General features: G+C 37.1%; 1 protein-coding gene across 9 annotated transcripts in view; it reads right to left on the bottom strand.

Moving 5' to 3' along the window:
* ACMSD (aminocarboxymuconate semialdehyde decarboxylase) overlaps window positions 1-21,420 on the bottom strand; it is a 58,564-nt gene that overhangs the window by 13,198 nt on the left and 23,946 nt on the right. For 8 of the 9 annotated variants that reach the window (XM_079135682.1, XM_079135685.1, XM_079135680.1 and 5 more), the window contains 3 exons: window positions 15,449-15,542; window positions 12,838-12,933; window positions 10,973-11,145 (listed from right to left, as the gene is read on the bottom strand). In XM_079135682.1, coding sequence (XP_078991808.1) covers window positions 10,973-11,145; window positions 12,838-12,933; window positions 15,449-15,542 — 363 coding nt within the window. The remainder of the gene's footprint in view (window positions 1-10,972; window positions 11,146-12,837; window positions 12,934-15,448; window positions 15,543-21,420) is intronic. The other variant, XM_079135681.1, reaches the window with a different exon arrangement.

Here is a 21,420-nt window from a genome sequence, read left to right as displayed (position 1 = left end):
TTGTACATTTGTATTTTTATGTATTGATTAAAAATAAATTTAAATTTAAGACTACCATGACTGTCTACCATGTAATGTCTGTTTCCAATTCTAGATGTTAAGTAGCAACTCTGATGGTTTTGAATAACATTTTTGCCACTGTTAATTAGAAATTGTATCTTGAGTTAACTAGGTAATCCCACAAATTCTAATTTCTGATGCACTGAAGTTCAGGTATGCTATTACCTAATAGGATGACTATAGAACCCGGTAAAGAACTATATATTTCAAAAAGCTAGAGGAAAGGATTTTGAATGTTTTCACCACAAAGAAATGGTATATGTTTGAGAAGATACATTAACCTAAACCTGTTTTGCTTTTTGCCCCAACACAGCCCTGGAATCATGTTGGACTCATCCTGCTTCCTCACTTTTGGCATTTCATGAGTCACTAAGCTCTTTGGATTCTATTTTGATATCATTTCTTGTTTCCATCAACTTCTCTTTGCTTCCCCAATTCCTCTGTTAACTCAGAGTCAGACCTTTACCATCTCTTAGCTTAGCCAAGCATAACCTCTGTGGTACTGAAACATCTTACATGTATTTTATTCAGAGCACCTATTATATTGCTATGAGACAAGGTCTAAAAATAATAACAATATCTAACATTTATTGATTGCTTGGTATGTACAAAGTGCTATTCTAAGCCCTTTGCATTTATTAATTCATTGAATCTTCACAACCTTCTTATGAAATGGGTTCCATTATTATTACCATTCAATAGATAGGGTATTAAAGATGATAATGAACTTCTATAGATTGTGCAGTTGGTTTGCAATGCAGCCAGGTTTGTGTCTTCATCGCCACACTCAGCTAAGAACTGGGACAGAAACTCTGTCCCTGGCTGTAAGCACAAAGCCTGCCATAGATGAGATGTTTATTGAATTAGACTGGGCTGCTACTATCATTTTCTAATTGATCTTCCTGATTTCAAACTCATTCACTTCACAATACTAATCACTGGAGAGAATCATGAATTTTTGTTTGTTTGCAGTACTGGGGATTGAAATGAGCGGTGCTTTACTATTGAGTTGCATCTGTAATCCCTTTAAAGAATTTAACTTTGAGAGAGGGTCTTGCTAAGTTGTTTAGAGTCTCACTAAATTGCTGAGACTGGCCTTGAACTTGGGATCCTCCTGCCTCAGCCTCCCAAATCGCTGAGATTACAGGTGTGGGTCATTGTGCCTGACTTTTTAAAATACAAATTTGATCATGCCTTATCCTGGTTTGAAGTTCATTAATAATTTCCCAATGCCTGGGAAATTATTGCCTGAGTGCAGCTCAAAATCCTTAGCATGAAATAAGTGGCCCACAACAAATGCAGAAAAAGAAAGTGGTCCTAAGTCTAAGCTGGCACAAGACCTATGATCCAGTCTAACAATAATTATCTGTTTTTTCCTTATAAAATACCTCTTCTAAGTAGTCCACAGGTTTGTTTTTTTTTTTTTTTTTTTTTTTTTGTGGTGCTGGGGATCGAACTCAGGGCCATGTGCATGCAAGGCAAGCACTCTACCAACTGAGCTATCTCCCCAGCCCAAAATACCTCTTCTAAGAATGATTCTTTTAATTGGACTTTTGAGAAGGCCTCTTCTTTTGTGATGTTTGGAATGTAACTCTGACTCATGCTTGTAATCAATTTGAAAGTTGCTTAACGTGTGTATTGAAGGAATAAATGTCTGAATGTACAAAAGAGGGAAGTATAACTTTAAATAGACCAAGAATATCAAATATATTTGAAATAATCTAAACAGCTTTTGTGAGGGCAAATAACACTTTGATTTCTACAAAAAAGATTTTCTTAGGTTTTATGACTATATTCATATGAAATAATATGGGAAAGCACATAATACAGTTCAGAATAAAGTCATGATAGACTAACAAATCTATATTTAGATTTCTGTAATCATTACTATGTGAAACCAAGCAAATACACCTGCTGACTGAAGCCCTAAAGACCCTAAGTTATGTCTATTCGCATCTGTGCCAACAGCTGATCTCATTCTGAATTGTCTGCTTGGTATTCGCTGGAGGTTCATTTGTCCTCATTTCTATCTCCTCTCACTAAAGCTGTTTACAATTCCAAAACACAACATATTTCTTGAAAGTCCCATGCTTATAGTACATTTGTCAGGTACATTAACAGGAAAGTGAAATCTAGAAATTAATTTTGCTTTCTATTTAGGAATTCTTCACCTCCCAGTATTATGGCCTTCTCAGTAATAAATATATTTTAAGAGGGGGTCTGTTCTGTTTTAATGTGGAGAAAGCAAATGATTCTAAAACAGGAATTAAAATCACTCCTCTGCAATTCATCCTCCTGATGAAGATATATCTCTGGTCCCCCCACCCCCAGCTTGCTTTTGGATACTTACTGCAGACAATCAAATTCATGGTTTGGCAACATTTAATTATTATTACTCACAGCTCCTCTACATAGGAGTTTAATTATCCACTTGTGATTATCTGATGGATGAATTTTTCTTACCTGCTCTCTATACACCTTTTATTGAATTCTGATAAACTTTTGATCATTTCTGGCTTGCTAGTAATTTCATATTCTAGTTTGTTAGTAATTTCATATTCTAGTTTGTTAGTAATTTCATAAAGGAGAGGGAAATAGGGATAAAAGGACTGGAAATGAAATTATTGTTAATAGGTTTCTTGTTCTGAGGGAGAAGAGAGCAGCAAAAAGGAGAGTGCTCGAGTTGTATGGTTCTGTAGAATGAAGGTCACACACTTCTGTGCTTAATACCAGTCTCTACTTGATGGATACTTAATAAATTCTTGAGTTAAAAATACTTTTTCTAATGCTTTATCTATCACCTATTATCTCATTGCAAATTGATTTTGTTTTAAATGAATTACAAGAAGGATTCTGGGTTAAGAAAACATACAATATGACCTTAAATGACCTTAGATGACTGTGGCTCCATTTTTCATGGGCCTGGGCTCTCTGGGATATTCAAGGTTCTCATGAAATCTCAGGTTCCCAAGTCACATAACTGATCCTGACTTCCCCAAAGCTGAACCTTCTTATCTTCTTGATGGTGACCCGAGATTCTATTCCTTTGAGATCCTCCATGATCATGAGGATCTAATGTGCTAATGTACCACTTCATAGCATCACATTTTAGTAGATCATTTGGAAAAATTCTATTAAAACCAAAGGAATAATTCTAATGGTGGGCATTTTAGGTACCATGCTGCCTCTTCTGGGATCCCCAAATTATACCTTCTAGACAAATGCTGGCTTTCCTTATTAGGCAGTAAAGCAGTGGATAATCCTGATGAATTATCAGTACCAACACTGTGTTCTAACATACATTTCCCTATCCAGAGCCTGCAGCAGTGCACATCTCCTTATGAGGTCAAAGACTTACTGAGCTGATAATAACTGTGATTAATATTCCTGCCAGGGAAAAGGTATAAACTACTTACCTGCTGGGAGTCATTCACTTTTTCACATTTTCAGAGAGTGCTACAAACACTGAAAGATGTGGCTTACTAAGTAAGTTCCAATTGTGGAAGAGAGTTTCATTTTTCTTCTGGAAAAGGAACAATTAACTATCTTCTCATTAGCATATTTTTTTTAGTAACATTTGCAGCAAATGCAACATGTAACAACATATCTTAGAAATTCAGGTGTATCAGGGATTTGGTTTGCTCCTTGACACATTTTCCTAGAGAAAAGAGCCTGGTTTAATTTAACCAGTGTAAAATAAGATAAGCCTTATATCCCCCAAGATCATTGCACAATTCAGTTAAATAAACATTAACTTAACACCTACTATTTGCAAAGTGCTAGAATAGATGATACAAATCCCTGACATTTGTATAGTCCACTGGCATGGTATTACACTAACTCTTTACATCAACTCTGCCTGGTTATCAGCCCCATTTGACAGTAATGGAAACTGGGGCAAGATAGATAACTGACTTGATATTAAAGATCACTCAGCTAAAAAGTGGTAGGGCCAGGACTTGAACTCTCACTGAACACAAGTTCTTGAGAAGATAGTAAGTTAAATTCTTGTCCTCAGGAAGTGTAAAGGAATCAGAGAAGGGTTCTGTTCTACCATAGACTGCGCTGCAAAGGAAGATGTTACTTAACCAAAACATTTGGAGACTGACATATTAAACATCAATGTCAAGTTAGGTGAGAAACTCTCTTTGTTTTAAGGAATGTTGGAAATATTTCTAATACATGTGGCATACTGTACCTTCTGCCAAACCTCTGGAAATAGTAAATTTTTTTTGATGATAAAAAACATTTTCAGTGCTTCTGGACCATTCTTTTAGAACCTCTTAAATGAGAGTTAAAGATACAGAAAGCACAGAAGAGGGATGGAGAAGCATTGGTCATTGGCCTTGACTGGTCTGCAGCTTGGTTTCACATTCTGACCTATAGATTCAGTGCCTAAAACAAGATTACATTTGTGTCTACTCAGTTCCTTAACCCACTTATTGATTGTGTTATTTGTATTCTTGGTGTAAAGTGTTTTTAGTTCTTTATGGATTCTGGAGATTAGATTAGATAGATTCTCTATCTGAAGTGTGTGTGGCAAAGATTTTCTCCCACTCTGTAGGCTCTCTCTTCACATTCTTGATAGTTTCCTTTGCTGAGAAAAAGCTTGTTAATTAGAATCTATCCAAATTATTGATTCCTGCTTTTATTTCTTGTGCTTTGGGAGTCATGTTAAGGAAGTCAGGTCCTAAGTTGACATGATGAAGATTTGGACCTACTTTTTCTTCTATTAGGTGCAGGGTCTCTGGTCTAATTTCTAGGTCCTTGATCCATTTTGAGTTGTTTTGTGCAGGGTGAGAGATAGGGGTTAGTTTCATTTTGCCGTATATGGATTTCCAGTTTTCCTAGCACCATTTGTTGAAGAGGCTATCTTTTCTCCATTGTGTGTTTTTGGCACCTTTGTCTAGTATGAGATAACTGTATTTATGTGGGTTTGTCTCTCTGTCCTCTATTCTGAATCATTGGTTTACCTGTATATTTTGGTGCCAATACCATGCAGAAGATTTATAAGCAATCAGCAGATATATGAAAAAATGTTCAACATTTCTAGTAATAAGAGAAATGCAAATAAAAACTAACCTAAGACTTCATCCAAGAATTCCCAATTAGAATGTCTATTATCAAGAATACAAGCAACAATAATCGTTGGCAAGGATGTGGGAAAAAAGGTAAACTCATACATTGCTGGTGGAGTTGCAAATTGGTGCAACCACTATGGAAAGCAGTATGGAGTTTCCTTAGAAAACTTGGATTGGAACCACCATTTGACCCAGCTATCCTACTCCTTGGCCTATACCCAAAGGACTTAAAATCAGCATACTACAGTGATGCAGCCACATCAAAGTTTATAGCAGCTCAATTCATAATAGCTAGATTGTGGAACCAACCTAGATGCCCTTCAATAGATGAATAGATAAAGAAACTGTGGTATATATACACGATGGAATATTACTCAGCCACAAAGAAGAATAAAATTATGGCATTTGCCAGTAAATGGATGGAGTTTGAGAATATCATGCTAAGTCAAATAAGCCAATCCCAAAAAACCAAAGGCTGAATGATTTCTCTGATAAGTGAATGATGATACATAAAGCGGGGGGAGGAGGTAAGGGAAGAATGGAGGAAGGATGGATTGTGTAAAGGGAAATGAGGGGTGGGGGGAAGGAAAGATAATAGAATGAGACAAACATCATTACCATATGTACATGTATGATTACACAAACGGTGGTGACTCTACTTCATGTAAAACTAGAAAAATGAAAGTTGTACCCCATTTGTGTACAACGAATTACAATTAAAAAAAAGAAAAAATGATTAAAAGATTTGTACCTATTGTTGTAAAAAAAATGATACTTTTACTCCTAAAACATTTACTGTAAGATAAAACACTTTTACAGTGAGATCAAGTATTTTCTATTTTGCAAAACAGAAATTTCTGGTTTCTCCTTTAAAAGAAGAACACACTAATGGATGTTTTTTTTAGAGTGGCTGAAAGTCTAATTTGCAGAGAGAGGCCTCTTCACATTTTGAAATAATTGAGGTGAAGTTCATATAACATAAAATTAAACAATGAGAAGTGTACACTTCAGTGGCATAAAACACATTCACAGTGTTGTGAAACCATACCTCTGCCTTGTTCTAACCATATAAAATTATCTAAAAAGATCAATAACCCAAGACTTAGACACTAAAGCATTTCACATACCTGAAGTATAGACATGTGAGGAAAGTTTAATATTTAATATGAAAGATTAGACTTGGAAAAAAGAAAATCCACTTGGAGGAAGACTTGCAAGGATAAGTAAATTTCCAAAAATTTTTAGTACATTCAGAGAGATAAAAAAGTATCACATCCACCCAACAAGAACAGTATGTTAAAAAAAAAAAAAAAAAACAAACTAGAGGTACATTTAGAAGAAAAATAAAATTAAGCTCTTGGATTTAAAAAAAAAGGTCAAAACTAAATAGAAGGCTTTATCAATAAAGTTGAAGAAAGTGCTGTCTGGTTTCTTATTGCTGCTTACAGTAAAATGCAGGATAAGTGCCTTAAAGAAAGGACTATTAAATGTAAGGAGACAGGAATTGTTGGCAAGGATTGAAACCAGTCACAATCAGAAAAACAGTGTATAAGTGAAGACAAGATGTGACTATGTCTTTGTTATGACCTGAAATGACTTAGGTAGCAAAGAATCAGTTAAACAATAAGAGCTTCTAGGGAGCTGAGGCTCAGCAGCTTTACAGAAACCTAAGGTAGAAAAGGACTTTTCTCAGAGATTAGAGGGTAAAGTTTTTGCCCCAAAGTGCGAAACTTAATAAGATTCATAAAAGACCCCACAAAGTTTTAAAGAGAATTGTAGTAACAGCTTGGACTCAAAGGAAATGAAAATGAACAGAAAAAAGCTTGTACAGGCATGAAGCAGTCTATAAAAACTACTTCTTTATAAACACAGCCTAACTTTTATGGAAAAAGATGACTCAGTTTGTAGAATCAGAAACCATGGTGAATCATTCCTATCCTTTGAGTTCTAATCAAGGAGATGCCAATATGTTCCTGATGGAGTTCAGATTTACTAGTGGCTAGAGACTCTGCTGAACCTCCCATTTTTCCCCTTTTGAAACTGGAGGGTATGTAGCAACTATCCTATGCCTGTCCTACCATTTTATATTAAGTATAGGGAGAGCAAAGGGATTTGTCTCTTTAGTTTGCAGTTTTTCATATTGAGAGAAATTGTACATGATGAGCTTCATCCACAAGTTCATTTAAACAATGAGATTCTGAACTTCAAGGTGATACCATAAACCATCAGACTTTTGGGGCAGACTTAGCAGGGGTGAGGATATTTTCATTTTTGAGGAATATAAGTAATATGTGGCCAGAGGGTAGAATATGGTAGTTTTAAAGTAATTCTATGTAGCTTCTGAGTCTAGGTCATAAATGGATAGATTTTTCTGGTGGACTCTCTTTCTCTTTTTCCCCATCTACAAACTCCTATTTTTCTCTCTCATTCTTGGGTGAACCACCTGCCACTTGTAAGGGTGATCAAACAGGCCTCTAGAGAGACCCACCTGGAAAGACTCTGAGGATTCCCACCATGAGTAAAATCCATCTTGGAAATAAGTCTTTCAGTCCTAGTCAAGCCTTGGGTGACGGCAGTTGTGATTGACACTGCTTGCAAACTTTTGACAGACCTTGAGGCAGTTAAGCTGCTTCTAAATTGCTTGTACACAGAGACCATGAGAAATAATAATTATTGTTTCAAAGGGCTAAGTTTTGAAGTAATTACTTATACAACTGTAGATTACCAATTGGATGTAGCTAACATTATGATATAACCATAATGGGTAGATGAGTGACCTCTAAAAATCTATCATACCCACCCCCACACACACATGATCATAGAATACATACTTTATATATACATATGTATTTAGGTACTAAAATGGTTTTGTTTTTTAAATATATGATATATATACATCTATTTAGTTTTATAATACAGTTTAAAATTGCGATTTATCAAAGTAACACCTATACATAGTTAAGCAAATATTACTAAAATGTATTATCAAAAATAGCCCTGTGCCACTTTCTTAACTCTTATCCTCCAAAGCAGTCACTTTTACCTTTTTAACTTGCAACTTCCAATAACTACTTTCATATTCCCTGATAATAAGCTTATGCTATCATTTCTTGATTCATTAACTTTGGAGAATATTTACTGGTTTCACACTTGGTCATTGAGAATCTCTTCCTTATACTCACCTTCTCTATTTTCTTGATAGACTTACAATTTTCAGTAAAACTAATATTAATATTTATACTTCTATGATAATAAGTATAGTGCTGATTGTTTAGTGCTGAGTCAAATAATGTACAAAGATTATCTGCCCCATAAAGATTTTTGTTTTCTTGGAGTTATTTCCTTTTCTTTCATTGGTTTAATTTTCTATATATGTACTGTTTATTTGTTCCTAATATACCAACAGCTCTATTTAATGTGTGGAAATAATCATTTACAACCCTCAAATGCATCAAACAATCCACCAATTTCATTTTTTTTCCTTCCTGGGGACCTCCCTGCTCAGCAAACAGTTTTCTTTCTTCAATCTGGATATGTTACTCTCTAACCCAGATATACTATTAGGACTTTCCTTAGCTATTCTTGATTTGGGGTTTGGTTTTGAAAGAGAATTTGATAACATGAATATAACTTGAGAGGGGAATCTTTAATATTTTAAAGAGAACTCTAAATTATACACACACACACACACACACACACACACATACACACACACACACAGAGAGAGATTCATCAGCCTGTGAGGTCACATAAAATGAGGCTACATTTACTTTTTTAAAAAAAGATTTTTAGTTGTAGATGGACCTTTATTGTTTTATTTATTTTTATGTGGTGCTGAGGATCAAACCCAGTGCACCACACATGCTAGGCAAGTGCTCTACCACTGAGATACAACTCCAGTTCCAACAATATACTTACTTACTTTTGATGCTCAAATTTCAGTAGTTCAAGCATTCACAGTTTGAATGCAAAATCTCAGTATAATTATCTTTGCAAAATGCCTTCTGAGTTTTACTAGGGAGCACTACTAGAGGTGTACTGCCACATGCTCACCTAGTCTACCCTCTGGTTATCCTAAGGTGCTTGCCATTTTCTTCTGCTTTGGCTTTCTGGTTATTGCACTCAGTACGGTTTGAAGGTGCTAATAGTATTCCTCACTGCTTATGGTATTACTCAGAAAATGGGCTTTCAATGTGCCAATGGTGTTTTCTCCTGATGTTTTCATTTCCAGGAATACTTGGAGGGATATGAGAATGAAACTTTCCCCAAATTCTCACTACTTTTCCTCCCCTCCTCCATTGCTGAAAACTAGAGCCCACAAAGTCTCTTTTAGCTTCTCCTCTGTGTAACTTCCTGCTTACATACTTCTCTGTCATCCTCCATCCAAACCAAAAAACAATCAATAATCACAATCAACTGCTGCCACCCATCTCCACAGGGACAACACAGAAGTTAGATAACTCAGAGGCACAGTTTAACTACGTACAGTAGTATCCCTCACCTGGTATTTTGCTATCCATGGTTCAGGTACCCTTGGTTAATTACAGTAAAGTAATATGAAATGGAAAATTCCAGAATTAAAGTTTATAAGTTTGAAATTGTATGTCATTATGAGTCAAATTATAAAATCTTGCACTGTCCCACTTTGTCCAGCCTAGGATGAATTATCCCTTTGTTCAGAGTATCCACACTGTTTAGACTACCCTCCTAATAGTCACTTGGTAACTATCCTGTTATCAGATGGACTGCTGCAGTATCTCAGTGTTTGTACATAGAAGTTGTTATTATCTGTGGTTTCAGACATTCACTGTGGGTATTTGAATGTATCCCTCTTGGATAAGGAGAAATTAATGTAATTTATTGCCAAACTAGAATTTTTAACATTTATATTTTCTTAAACTAGAAAAACAGCATTAAAGTAGATGAAGTGAAATATCTATTCCAGAGATAGAACACTACTTGCAACTTTCAAATGATGGGCCTCTTTTTACTAGAGAGCAAGATTTTTAAAAGTATTTTTTTTAGTTGTAGGTGGACACAATACCTTTATTTTATTTATTTATTTTTATGTGGTACTGTGGACAGAACCCAGTGTCTCACAGTGAGTGCTAGGTGAATGTGTTACTGCTAACTACAACCCCAGTCCCAAGAGCAAGACTTTAAAAGACTTAGAGTTTGATCTCAATTGAAGTACTATATTGCAAATCTTTCAAATATGTCCATGTACTTTTTAAAAAGTGCCCCCCCCCCCATTTTTTTTCATGGAAAAATTGGGAAACCATCTATAGAGAGCTGTAAGTAATAAAATGGAACTGAAATATGGTTGGTTGGTCCTCTGTATCCGCAGGTCCTATATTCCAGGATTCAACCAAGCATAGATTGAAAATATTTTGGAAAAAAAATGCTTCTGCACTGAACATGTACAGGCTTTTCCCCTTGTCACTATTCCCTCAACAGTACAGTATAACAACTATTTACTATACTAGTATAGTACAACTATATTGTTTATTTAGTGTTTACATTGTATTAGTTATTATAAGTCATCTAGAGAAGATTTTAAAGCATACAGGAAGATGTGTGTAGGTAATATGCAAATACTGGGCCATTTTACAAAGGGTCTTGAGCATCTGAGAATTTTGGTACCTCTGGGGATCCTGGAACCAATTACTTTTGGACATCAAGGGACAACTATATTAAATAGTTCAGTTTTTTTTAAAATAAACTAATTCACATTGGCCTTTTCCCTGAAAATTGTCTAACTTGCCAAGTAACTGGTTGCTGATTCAGATTTGTGTTCTGCATATACTATCCAAATAGCAAATCCAGCTTACCTTTCCCATGACATCTATTAACAGCTTGAGGGATCGAGGATCATGAACCAAGGAATCTGTGTAAAAGGAGCCCAGGTATTTCTTTGGATCAGTTGGATTGTCCAGGGCACATAGATCTGGACGCATGTTGAATCCATGGGAAATTCTTCCCACTGTGAAAGGGAAAGCACCACCTGCAAGTAAAACTCATTACTGAGGGGCTAGTGTTGATTAAAAAGGATTCCTTTTGTTGGGTGCAGTGGTGCACACCTGTAATACCAGTGACTCCAGAGGCTGAGGCAGGAGGATCCTAAGCAACTTAACAAGACCCTGTCTCAAAATTAAAAAATAAATAAAATAAAAAGGAGTAGGTATATAGCTCAGTACCCCTGAGCTATATATATAGCTCAAAACACCCCTAGGTTCAACTCCCAGTATTGAAAAGGATTCCTTTAAATCCTGATGTTCTAAGAAGTTCCCATAGCCCAGCTGATTAAGTATTTATAAAGGACCTGCTAGGTTCCAAATGCTGGAAGATGAGCATGGAAAAATGATGCATTCATTCTAGATGCATTCATGAATGCATCTTAGAAATTTAGACTTGAGAAATTATGCCAAAGAGACTAGACAAGTATGTAAGGAAATGTAGTGTTGTTATCATAGTAACATACTGAGGTGACTATCAGCTGAGTGATATCAAAATCATGGTGGCATATCCACAAAATGTAATGCCATGCATGAAGCTATCAAAAATGATGGTGCCCTGTATTTATTGACATGGAAAGATATCTTCTCTATGCAGTTGTGAACGAAAAGCTGGTCAGTGAACTAGATGTAGAGTTTGATATTATGTGTATATATGTGTGTATGATGTGTGTATGTGTACAGAGTCACAATCTCAATTACATACAGAGACCAGGCAGGCAATGAAATGGAATGAAATAGGTCTGTTTGTAAACAGTGGAGAGCAGTAGGGTCTGGAGAGCTCATAGTCTGATAGAGTACGTGCAATGGAATATAATTTGCTCCATTTCAGTCTCCAGTGCTTCCTCTTTCCCACCTCTCCTCCCTCCCCATTCCTCTTTCTCCACTCTATTGGTTTCCCTTCTATTTATGTATGATTTTTTAAATTGGTGCCTTATAGATATACATAAAGGTGTAACTTGCTGTGGTGCATTCATATATGTACCTAATATAATTTTGTCAAGTTCATTCCACTTTTCCTCTCTTTTCCTATTCCGTCTCTCTCTTCTCAATCTCGTTGCTTTACTCTACTGGTCTTCCCTCTATTTTCATGGACTCTGCCCCTGCTTTTCTCCTTATTTTGCTTGACTAGAGGGATTTAAATTAAAAAAAAAAAAAAGAAATGAAAACTGTGCCAAACTAAATTTGCTTACAGAAATAGAATCAGGTCCTCCTACCATCATATGACTAGAATGATGACTGGAAGGGTGTTGGAACTGAACTGTATCCCTCCAGGATTCCTGTGTTGAGGCTCTAACCTCCAATGTGAGTGCATTTGAAGACAGGACTTTAAGGAGGTAATTAAGGTTACATGAGGTCAGAAGATGGGACCCTTAATCCAATAGGACTGATGTCCTTATAGGAAAAGGAAGAAATATTAGAACTCTCTTTCCTTCCCCAATCGCCCCACTCCACTCCCTGACTCAAGCATGCACAGGAAAAGGGTCATGTGAGGACATTGCGAGAAGGTAGCCATCAGTAATCAGGAAGGAAACTCTCACTAGAAGCCAACCCACTGACTCTTTGATCTTGGACTTTCAGCCTTCAGAACTGTGAGAAAATAAATGTCTGTTGGTTAAGTCACCCCATCTGTGGCATTTTATTATCACAATCTGAGCTGACTAATACAAACAAGGTCTTACCTCCATGTGCAAAACACACTTTTAGTTTAGGAAACTTCTCAAACACCCCACCCATGATCATGGAACAAATAGCCATGGTGGTCTCTGCTGGCATTCCTGAAAGAGGAAATAGTCACAAGGTTCAGGCTTGTCACCTTGAGCAGGAAGAAGCTCAGTGATTTTAATGGCTGGGGAAAAATAGCTAATAGCCAGGGAATTGTCAGTGCCAAGAAACATAGGGTCCCTGAGTCCTAGTGTGATTCAGCTGTATACAGGCCATTGCTTTAGCAAGAAGAATCATTTGAAGTTTCCCATTTACCCCTTACAGAGACAGTTGTCTAGTGACTAGAGCTGTTGAGGAACCAGAGGACCTAGCTCTTGTCTTGATTCTCCTGACTTCAGTTTCAGATGCAGTGGGGCAAGCAGAGTGTAAGGAATCTGGGCTGAATACTAGCTCCGGCAATTTTTTGCCTCCTGGTCTGTGGTAAGTTACCTTACGTCCCTGGACCTGTGCTTCTTACCTGTAAAAATGAAGACCTTGCTGACTATCTCGTAAGGCTTTTGTGGCGTTTTGCAAATATGATGTCAGCAAAGTTCCTGGACAGAATGTCACATTCTGTCACTGGGCTCAACAAATATTAGTTACCTTTCTGTGCCTTAATTTCCTCATTTGTTAAACAAGGATAATAATGGCCAGTTCTGGCAATAGGCTGTTTTGAGGATTTAGTCGACAGCACCTGGCATTCAGTTATTGCTCTCTAAATATTAACTATTATTGTTATTCCCACCAAATATCTGCTGCCTTTTGGAACTAAGGTTGAAAATCACAGGATTAACATGAGTTATTTCAAGTGCTTTGTGCTCCTAGAAGAAGCAGCTGGTCCATGTCTGATGCCTTCACCCCTAAGGAACCAGTTTAGGCTACATTGCCAGATGACTGCTTTTCCAACTGTGATTCAAAGATCTTTGAATTCTCCACAGTTGTGCCCTGCACCTTCTGGGGAAGCCTGACTTTGGGCTACTGACTGGGATTTCCCTGGATGCTTGTTCTGCCCATTGATGCTCCACAGGCAGAGATACCTCTAGCTCCCTGGCCTTCTGGGAATTCTGGAAAAATGATGGATTCACATCCATCTGGGATTGAGATAAGGGCTGAGTTTCCTGAAAGCTGGGAAATGAACAACACTGTTTCCTTCTGGTCTTGTGATTCTGCTTTCCATTACTTACTTGAACTACAGTCTCACAAGACATCCTCTATTCAGGAGCTAAAGTTACATTTACAATAAGAATCAGACTGTAACCCTTCCCTTCTGGAAATTGTCCAATCCACTAACATCATTTTTGCATTTACAATAACATTCTGAAATTGACCTGTTTGTATGTTTATGATTGGTATACTTGTTTATCATTTCTTTCCTCTAGCCAGAATATAAACTCCACGAGGGCAGAGATTTTGTTCATAACTATAATCCAAGTGCCTTGTACAAAGCTTGATATTTTGGAGGGGATCAATACATACATGTGTTGCATAAAAGAAGGATGAAATGACTATATGCGAATACTGTTTTTCATGTGGAGAGTTGCAACATAAGTAAGTTTGTGGGACTTGTCAAAGTTTGTGAATCAGGATGAGATTCTGTTGGAAGCTGGATAAGCTGAGCCTCTTAGGTTATCCCTTCTTATTGTTGTTCGAGAACTTGGTAGGGGTGGGTAGGAAGCTGTCTTATTAAACGCTTTGGTCTCTACCAGGAATCACAGGACCGTATAAAGTGTCAGAGCAGAAAGATAACTTTGAAGGAATCCAGATCAGTTTTGTAATTTTACAGATGAGGAACTGGGGCCCAAGGTGATGAAGTGGTTTGCCTGGGATTACACAGTGAAATAGAAATTAAGATGCAACTGAAATTCTGGTTTTGACTTCCAATATATTGTACTTCATTTAATTCTTCATGGTGGTTGCCATTTGATTACTTCATAATTACTAATTGTACTAATAAGACTGGGGAGAGAATGGATAATCCCTCTCCAATAAAGTTCAATATTTTTCATTGAGTTTTTGATCAGCTGCACTTTTCAATTGTAGCTCCAGAATTTTACATCTGTTCTCTATCTTTCCTTCCTATTGGGACAAATAATGAGAGATTGGATAGGACAAAGGGAGTTTTCTTCTCTTTCTGTTTCCCTCACTCTCCTGTGGAACCATGAATAACTGGTACAGGGGGAATAAAACAGAGCAAAAGAGAGAGCAAATAACAGAATCATTGACAACACAGGTCTTCTATAATCTAATGTTTCAGATTCTCGTGTGGAAATTAACTTTCTACCTATAATTCCAGGTCCTCACTTATAACAGCTGATGCTATTACCAGCTTCTAAAAAACTTACTTTTTAAAGTCCTCTTTGGAAGTCTGTGTAGCAAGGTAACTATGCAAACAGATATGTGCAAATTCCATCTTTTCTTATTAACTATATGATGTGGACAAATTACCTAACCACCTGAAGACTTAGTTCTCCATCTGCAAAGTGGTCATTTTAAAATCAACCTTGTAAATATATTATTTATATATGATGTGACTTATTTATGATCATTCCGGGTATGATTCAAATCAAACAGTAATATACTGACACAAACCTACGAGCCAAGGAAGCCAGTATTTGGCCATCCGTCCATCCATCTGCATGTCCCAAGGGTGCACAAACAGGGAGCAGTTCAGCCGTTCGGCCGCCTTCAAAGAAGCAATGAGAAAGAGAGAGGTTATTTGGAAGAGCCAGCAAATACAAGGTACTTTTTTGGGGAAGTTGTTTTTCTCTGAGTCTTTGTTGATCTGAGTAAATAAACTAAATTATTATTGAAGTGGTTTCTTGATCTATATAAAAGAATTATAGACAAACTCGGCTACTGCTTGGGAAAATAAAAGGACCTTTAGAATTAACAAAAGGAATTGGTGGATTTGCCACTGAGGTTGATGAATTTAATATATTGTTTGGCAGAATAAGTCACAGGAAATAGCCATCACTCAAAATGTTTAAGAACTAATTCCACACTTCCAATGTGGGGGCAATTTTCCCTGCTGACACCTACATGGTTCTCTCTTTGGGAAGGACAGTTGAGATGTGGTATTCCTTTTTTTAATTTTAATTTTTTGGTTGTTGATAGGCCTTTATTTTATTCATTTATTTATATATGGTGCTGAGATTCGAACCCAGTGCCTCACACATGCTAGGCAAGTGCTCTTCTGATGAGCCACAACTCCAGGCAGAGATGTGGTATTCTTGAAGTCAAGGCAGGAGTGCTCCCTTCTTTTTCCCACTTGGAAACTTGAGGCTATAGAAAGTGAGGAAATGATGGTTAGGGACCAGCATCTCAGGGCTGGGCTGAAGCAGGCTGACATGAACCACCGAGCCATTCAGAATCTAACAGTGGGTGGGGATTTCTGGGGTTATAGGCACTCACACAGTCCCCAGATCCCAGATGAATCCCTGAACAGTCTGCTGTGAATGAGATCACCTCAGAGAGGTAAGAGCTCTCAATGTCTGAGCCTGGCAGGTTTTAGATAAATGTCATGGACAAATCTGCTCCAGGGCCTTCTGGGAAATGGAAATACGATCTGGATAGAATGACCTTTATTCAACAGAATGTTTAATTAAGATAAGTTCCCTCAACAAGCATTGAATATTAGTGCTTACCAAGGTTCAAAACAGATTTTCTTTCCAAATGTATTGGGGTGTTGGAGTGACTCATCCCACCTTCACCCATAAATATTTGTGCTATCTGGGCTGATGCAATGTGACTTGTGTACATAAGCATTTTAAAAATGGAAAAAACAATTTTGGACAAAAGGGAATTCTGGAAAAGGCTGACAAAGGGTAAACTGAAGAAGATTTATAACTCAACAGATTCTGGGGAGCAGAGAAATACAAGCCTTTTGAAGGGAGAGGAGCTAATTGATTTCTGATAATGGATGCAGTTTTGAAAGAATATCATCTTAGGGATAGTTTGGGTTTGGCAAAGGTACATCTCAGTAGTATTTGAGTCCTCATTAAGATAAAATTTTATGTGTCTATTATGGTTTACTTAAATTTAGCTAATTTATTTTTTAATTTTTAAAGAAAAATGTTAATTTGTTCTATTTGGTTATACATGACAGTAGAATGCATTTTGATACATTGTACACAAATGGAGCATAACTTCTCATTCCTTTGGCTGTACATGATGCTGCTTCAATTCAATTTAAATTAACATTTAAAAGGTCTCCTTATATACGTAAGGCATTATAGAGAACATAAAGTCACTTACACTCTCAAAAACACAGCTAACATTCACTGAGAACTTACCATGTGCTGAAGTTGTTTTAAGAATTTTACAATTATTGACTAGTTTAATCCTTTATGAGATAAACACTCTTATTCCCTTCATTTGACAAAGAAGGAAATTGAGGCAGATAGAGCCTAAGTAACTTACTCAGGCCTCCTGGTAGATAAATGGTAGAGCCAGGCAATCTAGTACTCTCATTCCTCTGCCTTGTAGCAATAACATGTCATTTTTGTACCTGAAAACAGACCTAAGCATGTATATCTGATCTGCTCACTAACAATAGAGGTCTCAGAGTAAAATTAGGGGGATAGTTAGATGCTCTGGAGCATGAGGCTTATGTTAAAATGACAAATCCAGTTTGGCTCTCAGAAATTCCTCATTTGTTTGAGCATGTTACTGACGCAAACTGGAGAGCAGTGAGGCAGGCATGCATTGCTAACCAAACAAATGTGCTGTCAAACCCAGGACATTACAAGTCCACTGGGGTCAGGATGTGCTCCTGAATCCCTCAGAGACTGGCAGTCCCTCACTATAGTTAGAATGATTGATGGGCTGAGCTAGTCACACAAGTGAAAATATCTATGTGGACTCCAATTTGCTGCTGTTACTTTCTAAGCCTCTTATTAATTCATGTATTTGATTCCAATGAATAATAAAATGACTTGCAGCTGAAATCTCACTCACACTGTGCTGAAACAACTTGGATGCACAAGTAAATAAATCCTTTTTCAAAGCTCATTAAAGTTTCCAGAAAACACCACTGCATCAACTAAGCCACTGCAGCCAATAAGCTTCAGGGAGTTCAGTATTTAGAGGAACATGAAATGTTTCAAGTCATTAGGAGGCAATTTAACAGGTAATACCCCAACTGGCGAGCAGTTGCCATAGATACAAGGATGAAAGAATTTTTGCATGTAATTAGAGCTCAATAAATATTAAATAAATTAAAAAAAATAAATAAGTAACAGTGAGTATGGTGCCTGGTGAGTCCACAAACATCTATTTAATACATTATTAAAGATTTTGCATTTTCAATGAAAAAATTACAAAGCTATATCAGCCATTGTAATTCTAGGAGGGAAGTAACAAATTTAAAAATGCAATCGAGTAAAGAATCATGAATCTTGAGTTCTGGTATTCAGGATAGCAGGTTTAGTTACAGAGGAACAGAAAGAAGAGAAAGGCTGGTGATAGGATTGTGGAATGATACACGCTTGAAGTTGGGTTCTTCAAAAATGGATGGCACTGAATTTTTGAAAATTATTTTATTGTGAAGTATTTTAAATATAGAAATAATAAACAATAGTTCAATAGACATTCATATTCTCACCATCTAATTTCATTGGATGTTAACAATTTCATGGCATTATTTTTCACTAAGGATCTTTACTAATACATTTTCAAAATATGTGACTTTAAGTTTCTTAATTGAGGATAGGTTAAATAAATAAAAATAAATCCATATATTGGAATATTCTGCAGTTAAAAATCATGCTTTAGCAATCTAGTCCAAAGATGGCGGACTAGAGGGTGACTGCATCTCCTGTCGCTCCAGAACCCAGGATTCAAGAAGGGGAGGCATTGAGAGAATCGGACTAAAATAGAGCCACGGGGTGAGTCTCCCCCACCGGGTGAAGCTCGGCCCAGGCGGCACAGCTTCTCAGAGCAGGGCAGTGCAGCTAGAGTCTTCCCCAGGTAGCCCTGCTCCCTCCGGTGGTGGGCTTCTCCCACACGGCCAGCTTCTCGGAGCAGGCCGCCCAGTGAGAGCCTTTCTGCACAGAACCAGCTCCAAGCCCCTGAGCCAGCAGCAAGCTCTGGCCCGCAGGCAGCTTCAGGGACCAGGACAGGGCAGCCAGGGACTTCCCCAAGCAGCCCTGCTCCCTCCAGTGGCAGGCTCCTTTCATGGCCAGCTCCTTGGAGCAGGCCGCCCAATGAGAGCTTTTCCGCACAGAGCCAGCTCCAAGCCCTGGAACCAGTAGCGGGCTAGGGGCAGCTTTCTTCAGAAGCACTGCATTATCAAGTTCCTCCAAGACTTCAGGCTACTGAAGGCTGGGAGGTGATATACTGGAAATCTACAGGGACACTATAAGCCAACAGAGGAAATCTGCAATATCTCAGAGTCCCACTGTCATCTGACCAATATGAGAAAAAAAGGGAAGAAAATGTCCCAAACAAACCTAGATACTATATCAATAAACCCAATGACAGCACAGCAGAAGAAATGTCAGAAAGGGAGTTCAGAATGTACATAATTAAAACAATCAGGGAAGCAAATGAGGAGATGAAAGAGCAAATGCAGGCATTGAAGGAGGAGATGAAAGAGCAAATGCAGGCATTAAATGATCGCACCAATCAACAGTTAAAAGAGCAAATATGGGAAGCAAGAGATCATTTCAATAAAGAGTTAGAGATACTGAAAAAAAAAAAACAAACAAACAGAAATCCTTGAAATGAAGGGAACAATAAACCAAGTTAAAAACTCCATAGAAAGCATAACCAATAGGAAAGAACACCTGGAAGACAGATCCTCAGACATTGAAGACAAAATATTTAATCTTCAAAACAAAGTTGACCAAACAGAGAAGATGGTAAGAAATCATGAACAGAATCTACAAGAATTATGGGATATCACAAAAAGGCCAAATTTAAGAATTATTGGGATTGAGGAAGGCTTAGAGAAACAAACCAAAGGAATGAACAATCTATTCAATGAAATAATATCAGAAAATTTCCCAAATCTGAAGAATGAAATGGAAAACCAAGTACAAGAGGCTTATAGGACTCCAAATATATAAAATTACAATAGACCCACACCAAGGCACACTATTATGAAAATACCTAACATACAAACTAAAGACAGAATTTTAAAGGCCGCGAGAGAAAAGAATCAAATTACATTCAGGGGGAAACCAATAAGAATATCAGCAGATTTTTTAATACAGACCCTAAAAGCTAGAAGGGCCTGGAACAACATTTACCAAGCCCTGAAAGAAAACGGATGCCAACCAAGAATCTTATACCCAGCAAAACTTACTTTCAGATTTGACGATGAAATAAGATCCTTCCATGATAAATAAAAGCTAAAGGAATTTACAAAAAGAGGGAGAAAACGCAAATTACTAAAATTCGGAATGAACAAGGAAATATCACAACAGACACGAGTGAAATACAAAACATAATTAGAACCTATTTTGAAAATCTATACTCCAACAAAACAGAAAACCTTGAAAACATCAACAAGTTTCTAGAGACATATGAATTACCTAAACTGAACGAGGAGGACATACACAACTTAAATAAATCAATTTCAAGCAATAAAATAGAAGAGGTCATCAAAAGCCTACCAACAAGGAAAAGTCCGGGACCAGATGGGTTCTCAGCCGAGTTCTACAAAACCTTTAAAGAAGAGCTCATTCCAATACTTCTCAAAGTATTCCATAAGATAGAAGAGGAGGGAACCCTCCCAAACTCATTCTATGAAGCCAATATCACCCTGATACCTAAACCAGACAGAGACACATCAAGGAAAGAAAATATCAGACCAATATCCTTAATGAACATCGACGCAAAAATTCTCAACAAAATTTTAGCAAATCGCATACAAAAATATATTAAAAAGATAGTGCACCATGATCAAGTGGGTTTCATCCCAGGGATGCAAGGGTGGTTCAACATTCGGAAATCAATAAATGTCATTCACCATATCAACAGACTAAAAGTTAAGAATCACATGAGTATTTCAATAAATGCAAAAAAGCATTTGATAAAATACAGCATTCCTTCATGCTCAAAACACTAGAAAAAATAGGGATAGTGGGAACATTCCTTAACATTGTAAAGGCCATCTATGCTAAGCCCATGGCCAATATCATTCTAAATGGTGAAAAACTGAAAGCATTCCCCCTAAAAACTGGAACAAGGCAGGGATGCCCTCTTTCACCACTTCTATTTAACATCATCCTTGAAACTCTAGCCAGAGCAATTAGACAAACCAAAGAAATTAAAGGGATACGAATTGGAAAAGAAGAACTCAAACTATCCCTGTTCACTGATGACATGATTATATATTTAGAGGAACCTGGAAATTCCACCAGAAAACTTTTTGAATTCATAAGTGAATTCAGTAAAGTAGCAGGTTACAAGATCAATGCTCATAAATCCAATGCATTTTTATACATAAGTGATGAATCTTCAGAAAGAGAAATTAGGAAAACTACCCCATTCACAATAGCCTCAAAAAAAATAAAATAAAATACTTGGGAATCAATCTCACAAAAGAGGTGAAAGAC

This window comes from Sciurus vulgaris (genome assembly GCF_902686455.1).
Source record: "Sciurus vulgaris genome assembly, chromosome: 3".
In the NCBI taxonomy this organism is placed as follows: Eukaryota; Metazoa; Chordata; class Mammalia; order Rodentia; family Sciuridae; genus Sciurus; species Sciurus vulgaris.
The sequence above is the reverse complement of the archived record's forward strand: the minus strand, read 5'-3'. Positions and strand labels throughout refer to the sequence as shown.